The sequence below is a fragment of the Geotrypetes seraphini genome, chromosome 2, assembly GCF_902459505.1.
Source record: "Geotrypetes seraphini chromosome 2, aGeoSer1.1, whole genome shotgun sequence".
NCBI classification, from domain to species: domain Eukaryota; kingdom Metazoa; phylum Chordata; class Amphibia; order Gymnophiona; family Dermophiidae; genus Geotrypetes; species Geotrypetes seraphini.
The window spans coordinates 222,961,497-222,970,575 of NC_047085.1; the positions used below are offsets into that span (position 1 = coordinate 222,961,497).

Genomic DNA, 9,079 nt, shown 5'->3' on the forward strand with positions numbered 1-9,079 from the left:
TCATTTGTGTGTGTGTGTGTGTGTGTGTGTGTGTGGTGGGGGTGGGGTGGGGTTAATGTCTAGGGCTATGACTTGAAAACAAGATTCCCAATCACCTTTTTTTTTTCTTTGCTAAGTAAACACATCCATCTTTGGAAACCATTAATGTTTTTAATTGCGACTTGCTCTGGTTGGAAAAAAAAAAAAAAACCCCAAAAACCTATCTAGGTAAAAACTATCTGGGAACTTGGCTCCCGCCGGACTAGCAAAGCGAGGGACCCCGTTAGCTCTTATTCGCGCAATCCTGCCGTGAAGCCGAGGCTCCCGGAATTACGCCTCGCGGCTGCCCCAGCTCGCGCCACGTGCAGGCGAAATGAACCGTGCCTGCAAACAGTAGTACCAACTGGCGTGGGCTTTGGTTAGTTAGCGCCCCAAATAAAACACTCCACCCCCCCCTCCCCTCCCCTCCCTGTAATGTACGTCACTCCGCCTGCCAAGACCAATGCCAACGACCGCTTCCAGTAACTGGTTGAAAAAGCCCAGCCAGCCTTGAGCCTGGCTGCACATCCGTTTCTGAGACTCTTTTATGCCAAGGCGCTGCAGCAGACCAGGGCCATGCCAAAGCCCATGGCCTCAGTCCCGGTGCAGCTTCTTTTTATTGAATCTGAGCAACCCTTTATGCGGCACTCTTGCTCACGGCTCTTATGGGGGAACACGGTAAAAACCAGGATTTGCAGGAGATCTGCAATCTCCCAATGCCTGTCACTTGGCGCTTTTGCTCTCGTTCAACATCGAGTTACTTAAAGCAGCCATTTATCACCGTCTGCCAATTAAAGGGTTAAAGTTGAGGAGCCCTACTGCACCTAAAAACAAGAAAGACAGGTCCCCGAGGCTTTAGAATAAGAGATGGGGGGGAGGAGGGGGGCGAGCTTACTCCTGGCTGTAAAGAAATCAGAACTTATGTTCCTGACACCACAGGAACCAACTTGTCCAAATGATTGGGGGGGGTGTTAAACCTAATGGAGACGACCTCTCCCTCAAATCTGTGGTGCTCAAGCACCCGCACAGCTGGACCTGGCACTGCACCATCGTGGCCGGGGGGACGTCTGCGCTTCCCTCGCAACTAGGCGCCCAGCTCCGCCCGCTCGGCGCCGAGGAAAGCCACGCGACTTTACCTGCTTCCCGCTGAGGAAAATGGAGACCAACATCCAGCCTCGGATGAAGCGGCCGGTTCCGTGGCCCAGCGTCATGCTGCACCCCCCCCTCCCTGTCCCCCCTTCAGAGTCCAGGATACACCGGTGCAGGTGCGCAGGCACAGCCCCAGCCGAGGGGGAGGGGGGCAGCACCGAAGTCTGGCTTTTAGTGCAACATCTCAAACAAACAAAACAAAAAAAAAAAATAGTTCCCCCCCCCCCTCCCTTTTTTCTTTTCGCCTTAAGATGTCAAGGTTTTGCGATCTCTCGCATGCTCGCTCTCGACCCGGAGAGAGGGAAGTAGCCACCGAGCTGGCAGCCAAGCAGACACTGTCCCTTCACTCCTCCCACCGCCCCCGGTGCTCTCCTCTGACTCCCTTCCCTCGTCCTGCTCTCTTCCTCACTCCGCCCACAGGCTTTTCCTGAGTTTTGGGTTTGTCTCCCCCCCCCCTCCCCCCCTTCCCCCCCCTCCAAACCAGCACCGTCCCTGCTTTTGGTGAGAACTTTTGCTCTGTGGTTAAGCTTTATGTTTTAAAAAATCATCGCGGTTAAATCTAGGCCCGAACAAGAATAAACCAGCGAGGTACGTTATCAGAGCAGCAGCCCTCCGTCGAGGCAGGTGCTTTCTAAGATGTTAAGCATTAACACCGTGTTAGGGATGAGGAGCTGGAAAGTGTGTGCGACAAGTATCACGCAAAAGTACCTTTCGCACGGACAGTGTCTCCAAATGGGGGTCGTTTTCCCTTTTCCGCATACCATGACAACAATTAACTAGGGACTTGCGGCCATTTATTTATTTTTAGAGTTTATTGGCGTATTGTTTTAACCAGAAAGACAGTGCGGTTCCTTTTTTTTCCTTTTCCTATGTTCCAATAACATCTTACTTCTGCTTTACACGTAGTCAGATTGGGGGGGGGGGGTCACATAATTTTTATGTATTATTGTTCATTTTTAATATTTATGTCTATTAGTTTCATATGATAAGTCCTTTGTGGTTATGAATGTGTTGTGTTTTTTTTTAAGATCTAAGTCACACAAGTAGAATGCCAGTGCCTCAATAATCCCAATCCACCAACAGCATTCAAAAACTATTTTTCTAATACTGACCCAGGGAAACAGTCGGTGGAGAAAAGACCTCAGTGTCTTTCAGGATATCACAACTTGGGAAGGTGTAAAACGCGGACCTCACGGACCTGGCTGATCTAAACACGCACGTCCTTAAAAATCTGAGGTCCGTGCCATTTGTAGTTAGTTTCTGGCTCTGACAGCCCTCGATGACAATTTAGCGCTGACAGACCGTCTCAGCATAGGGAGGGAAAAGTATTAGGATCCGTCAGCGCTAAAATGTCACCGAGGTCTGTCAGAGCCAGAGACTAAAAGTGGCGGCTACTTTGCTGGCAATAATTGAATGTTTATAGAGCCCGGACGGTTGGGCTGGGTCCCCGCCACTGGTATCTTTTGCAGGAGAGATTTTCTGCATAACTTCAATAAGGGGAATGGTTTTAGTCTCTGGCTCTGACAGATCTCTGTGACATTTTAGCACTGACGGATCCTAATACTTTTCCCTCCCTATGCTGAGACGGATCCGTCAGCGCTAAATTGTCATCAAGGTGTGTCAGAGCCAGAAACTAACTACAAGTGGCACGGACCTCAGATTTTTAAGGACGTACGGGTTTAGATCCGCGAGGTCCGCGTTTTACCACTCCCCTCACAACTTTAGTATCCAATGAACTTAACCTGCCTAGAAAAGATACTGTTAGTTTGCCGGGGGGGGGGGGGGGGGTAGGAGAGAGCAATATGTTGCCCCCTTGCCCCTCCCCCCTTAAATTATAGGGCTGGCTATACTAATGCAGCACTGGCAGAGTGCTCCATGATTGTTGTTTGCTGAGGGGTACTCACACCAGGGCTGGGAGGTATGCCCTTTACTTTCCCCCTTTTCATTGGCATATTGAAAACAGACAAAAAAGTAAATTTCTGAGGAAAAAAGTAATCTGAGACTTGGCACACTGCAGAGCCCCTGCACATTCCTTAAGGCAGCCATCTTGTCACTTCAACTTCCAACATCATTCACATTCTTAATCAGGGTCAGATTAATATTACATTGGTCCCTAGGCAAACATACATTTGTGTGCCCTCCTAACACAGACCCTTCCCTATTTACTTCTTTTCTCACCACCACCCTCCATTTCTCCTAAGGTCTTTATCCGTAGCCTCCTCTTCCTTCACACACATTTCACATCTACAGAAGTAGAAAAATGCAGACTAGAGAGTTGTATGGGGACAGAAATCTTGCCCATCCCTGCTGGAATCCATTCCATCCCTGCCTGAACCCATAACCTTCAGAAGTAGTTATTTCATTTAATTATGTTACTAAGGTACGTTAGAGGTTCTGGGAGACAACCATTTACGGTATAATCAAACATAAGAATTGTCGCTGCTGGGTCAGACCAGTGGTCCATCGTGCCCAACAGTCCGCTCACGTGGCAGCCCCCAGATCAAAGACCAGTGCCCTAACCGAGACCAGCCTCACCTGCATACATTCCGGTTCAGCAGAAACTTGTCTAGCCTTGTCTTGAATCCCTGGAGGGTGTTTTCCCCTATAACAGACTCTGGAAGAGCATTCCAATTCTCCACCATGCTCTGGGTGAAGAAGAACTTCCTTACGTTTATATGGAATCTATCCCCTTTTAACTTTAGAGAGTGCCCTCTCGTTTTCCCTACCTTGGAGAGGGTGAGCAGAAAACCAATACATAATGCAAAAGACACAAAAAAAAAAATCTTCCGGTGTGCTCATTTAGATAAGTACAAAACCCCTTCCCCCCTCCAGAACAACGCCCGCTGCCCCCCCAAGGGTCCCAAGATAGGATAGAGAAACAAAGCATAGCATGTCAGCCATTCAATATTCAACTACGTGCAACAGAAGTCATAGTGAGCCAAAATGGTTCCCAAACTGATTGAAAGTTCTTCCCCTTACTAGAGGAAAAAAAAATCTGTAACCTCTTTGCATTCCCAAGCCAGAACCTGTATCATTTGCAACCTCCATAAGGATAGGGTAGGCCCTGAGGTATCCAACCAGTGTAACAAAATACACTTAAAAGATACCAACCCAGCCCATTTGAGAAAACGACTCACTCCCTTTTTCCTAGGCCAATGTGACGGTGTCAAACTAAACAATAATGTTGGAGTGAGTCGAACCGTAATAACCCAAATCCTTTGTACAAAGCCAAAAATGAGGGACCAAAAGGCAGTAATTGAGGGGCAAGACCAAAACATGTAACCAAGAGTAGTCTCTTAGTTTTCACACTTCGGACAACTGGCTTGTGGTACCAGAGGAGCCAAAAAGGCTCATTTTGGAGAAACATGGAAGTGCAACAAAATCTTATAATGCATTTCCCAAAAATACATGTAAGAGTTCAACAAATGCAACTTCTTTACAGCTATCAAAATGGCATCCTCTGACAATACACACTCCAAGTTCCTTTGTCAGGCAATATGTAACGTAGTCAATCAGTAGAGTTTCATCTTTCAAATGTCTGTGATGGAAGCGAAGAGGTATTTTCAGTTGAGAGCCCAAAGTGTAAGCAGTAGAGAGAAGCTCCTGTCTCTCTAAGGTAAGATCCTGGGAAGGCAACTGCTGAATATAGTGGCATACCTGTAAATAAGCTTGGTAGGGTTTTATTTTACCATCATCAATGTCCAATTGAGAGACATATTGAATGTCCTTAGTTCGCCATGCTAACAAAATAGGGTTGTCCATGCCAGGAAATAAGTCATTAAGATGTAAGGGCAATAAAGGAGACACAGTAATACCATGAAATTTACAGACTCATCTCCATACCTTATGCAACAGAGCATATAACACATACTTGTGGAGAGGAGATGGGCGTAAAGGGATGATTGAGTGCAAGTAAGCACTAAAGTGTTCATTCTGAAAGAGACAATTCAAGAGAAGTGTTCATAAAAGTCTCAATGCCCATTTATAAAGTATGTATTCTTCCAAATGAATTTTTCCAAATAAGCAAAGGCACTTTATTAATTTGGAAATATGACTTGGGAAGAATACATATTTTGTAAATGGGGCTCTGCCAGAGCCTCTAATGTAAATATCAAACAAATTACTCTAGCTGATGAGAATCCCCAAGCTCTGTCAGCTAAAGACTTTCTCCAAAGTTGGCCAAAGCTCCCTTTTACCAAGTTTGGCAGGCAGCAGCATTGTCCCTGAGCCACAGATATTAGACATCACTGATTGCCAGTGTATTATAGGATACAATTGAAGATCTTGATAATGTCCTATAAGTTAATTTACACTAGGCAGCATGCACATTATAGCTCTGTTGCTTCAGGTTCCAGCAGTTCAAAATACGCAACTAGAGGTAACGCACAGGGAGCGCTCTTTGCTTACACTCTTACCTTGTGGGTGCAGTTTACCGGGAGACTTGTGTACAGAGCAATCTTTGTTCCATTATAGGAAATAGTTGAAGGCCTATTTTTTTCAGTCAAGCTTTTGGGGGCCCCTTTATCAGAAGGTAAGCGAATGGGGAATGACATGGAGTACAGGTTTTATTTTTGTTTTAATTTTGACTTTGGAGATTGTGGGATGGGTTCTTTCCTGGGTCTGTCCTATTTGTTGAGCTCTTTTCTGATTGTAACTCATTTTATATATTTATTTAAACATTTTTTTGTCCCACCTAAAAACCTAAACAATAAATAAAAGCAAAACTTACATATATCATCAGAGAATCACATCTACTCCAAATCTCCCCCACTATATGAACATCAACAATCAAATAAATCTTTAATATTTTTAAATGTGCATCTCTGGGGTGTCTTGGCAGTTAGGCGATATATTAACAATAAAGATTTAAAGGGCTTCGGGGCTGTTGCCACACAGCTTTGTAAAAGAGGCAGTATGACTGCCTCTGTCATATTGACCTTTCAATTTGGCTCTTTCCTCCCTTTTTTTCTTTTTTACCTCAGTCCATTCAAATTTCACCCTCTTTTCCTCTTCTTCTTTCTCAGCTACCTATCAAATGTCCATATTTTTCTCTCACTCTCTCTTCCATTCCCTTACATCCTCAGTCTACTTCTCTTTACCATATTTTTGCCCACTTTAATCACTGTCTTCTGCTCATTAATTTCCCTGTCAGTACCCTCCTGTCTCTCACACATTGTGCCTCCATTCCTACTTTTTCCCTTCCTGTTCACCCTTCCTGCCCAGCATTTGATCCCTCTTTCTCCCCATCCCTTCCACTCCACCACCCCAACTACCCTCCTCCTCTCCCTTCTTTCTTCCTTCCTGTTCCTCCTACCATTGTCCAACATTTTTCCCTCCATGCTCCATCCCTCCCATTGTACAGCATCCTCACTCTCTTCTGCCCCTGGATCCAACATCTTTTTCTCCCCTCGCCCTCCTGCACAGCATTTCTTCTCTCTCTCCTCCAATCCACCATCTCTCTCTTATTATTAGGATTTAAGTACCGTCTTTTTGAAGGAGTTCACTCAAGGTGGTGTACAGCAAGAATATATCAAACATAAGCAATAGACTAAATATTCAGATTAAATACAGTCCATTCTCGTTATTCACACGTTTCTGATTCACGATTCTACTATTCCGCAGTTGTATGCATTGTGACTGTTATTTGACATTTTCACCTTGTGTTCACATATTTGTGGACCTCCGAACTTAGAAAAAAAAAGCTTTATTTGCTTTCACTTTCACTTTGCAGTTTTAGCATTTGCTTCCAGAAATGGCCACCAAGTGTCAAGAGATTGAGTTTACGAGCATCAGCAGGTAGAACTCCAAAGAGAAGCCTGTTTCTGCTGTCTGCCATGAGTTCAATGTGAATGAATCCACAATCTGATCCATCCGGCATACTCACATGCATGAACTTTTACTCTTCAGACACATTGTTTATTGAAAGCTTCTTTACTGCTACTAATGTCTGGGGAACAAATTCAGAGCAGTTTACATGAGCTTCTGTAATGGTGTTACAAAGCAGTGGTGAGTGTTTCTGTGATAGTTTTCAATACAACTACAGTTGGTGCTCATGATGGTTTTGGTGCATTTAGGGCTCCTTTTACAAACGCGCAGAATAGCGCACGCTAAAATGCTGCACGCACTAGCCGCTACGTCTCCTTTTGAGCAGGCGGTAGTTTTTCGGGTAGTGCGCACGTGCTAATAACGCTAGCGCATCTTTGTAAAAGGAGCCCGTAGTCTTTTTGACTGAGCATACAGTGTTTACATACTATCTTCACGATATATATATATACACCTGAGCGTGCTATATTCACTTTATATATACACTCAACTTATGTATTTATACCATAATATACTCATCCTATGTTTATACACACACATAATGCTAGTATCATGTACTATGTTCATTCTAAATCCTACTTATTTACACACATAATACCAGTAGTATGTATTATGTTCATCCTAGATTTACACACATCCTGATAATTCTAATTATCTGTACTTTATTTGTTATATCCTCTACTGTGTTCAACCTATCATGTTGATATTAGGAAGTAGCCAGTTATTTCCTCTGTGTTGCTACTCCCCCTGTCTGTTGGATTATTTGTTAAAGTAGTCTATGAAAAAGATGATCTGTATCCCTTTCTTGAACTTTTCGGTGTCCTTTTCTAATTTTAATTCCTTCAGAAGGGGGTTCACTACTTTGGAGCCATCACTGAGAACATTCTTGTCCTGATGCTTTTGTATTTGATGTCTATGAAGGAGGATATTTCCAGTAGGTAGGTATTCTTGGCTCAAGCACAAGGCGCATGCTGGTGTATGGTTATATAGTCTGGCTGCTACATATTGCGGTTCTGAGAGATGAATGATTTGTTTGTCAGCAACAGGATCTTGAATTTCACCTTGTTTTCAATTGGGAGCCAGTGTAGCTCTTTCAGTAGAGGGTTGGCACTCGTTTGCCCCGATTTTCCCAGTAGAAATCTTACTGCTGCTACATTTTGTATTATTTGGATCTGCTTGATCATGTACTTTGGGGTGCCCTGTAGGATTGCATTGCAGTAATCAAAGATTGAGCGTATCAGGGATATTATTATATTGGACATTGCTTGATGGGTGAGGTATGGTTTAAGTCCTCAAACCCAGTAGAGCTTTTCATAAGCGTTTTTCACAATGCGTTGAATCTGTATTGTCATATCTAGGTTTGGGTTCAACCATACTCCTAGGTTTCTCACCCCTTCCGTGGATGATTTTATGGTATTTCCATTCAGAGTTAGTTGATATCTTGGACTATTTCTGTCTACCAACTTTCTCAAGATGAAACAGGTGGGAGGGTGGGGGAAATAATTGCTTATTAATATCTGTAAGTTTATGGTGCTTTTCATGTAATATTATGTGTACATGAATTATTTGCATGCATAATTGCAGTTTGAAAATTTAATAAAGATAAAAAAAAAAGATGAAATAGAGGTTTTGAGCAAGGGCATGTCCTTTGTTCCAGCTCGGGGGCATGATCCCTTTTGTACAAGGGTCAATTTGGATAAATTCATCTGTTCTCTTCAAATTAAACAATTTTTCTTTGGTGATATGAATAAAAGCAGTTGTTTTTCGGATGTGTGGAATAAGGGTTCATGGGATCCTCCAGGTGTTTCAAAACTTGGTGTTGTTGCAGGATTTAGAGAACTTGGAAAAGAAGAAACAAATACGGAAGTCTAATTTAACTAAAAAAACAATCAAAAGCATTGAGGCAACTGAGTACTGAACCCTTCATTGTAATTAGAAAATCTTGCACTTGATGTAAGCTTGAAAAAGAATAAAGAAATTAAAAAAAAAGAAAATCTGATAAGGGAGGGTCAGTAGTGGTCATGAATATAGTTGACTATATGAAAGAAATATACCACCAATTGGATGACGGGGCAGTTATAAATTGCTT

The 9,079-nt window shown here is 43.4% G+C and overlaps 1 protein-coding gene across 2 annotated transcripts in view; it reads right to left on the minus strand.

Moving 5' to 3' along the window:
• The window catches only part of TNFRSF11A (TNF receptor superfamily member 11a), a 108,483-nt gene extending 107,203 nt beyond the window's left edge, over positions 1 to 1,280 (minus strand). Inside the window, exon 1 of one of the 2 annotated variants that reach the window (XM_033934991.1) lies at positions 1,155 to 1,280. In XM_033934991.1, coding sequence (XP_033790882.1) covers positions 1,155 to 1,229 — 75 coding nt within the window. In that variant the 5' untranslated portion in view covers positions 1,230 to 1,280. The remainder of the gene's footprint in view (positions 1 to 1,154) is intronic. The other variant, XM_033934990.1, reaches the window with a different exon arrangement.
• Between the last annotated feature and the right edge of the window lie 7,799 nt (positions 1,281 to 9,079).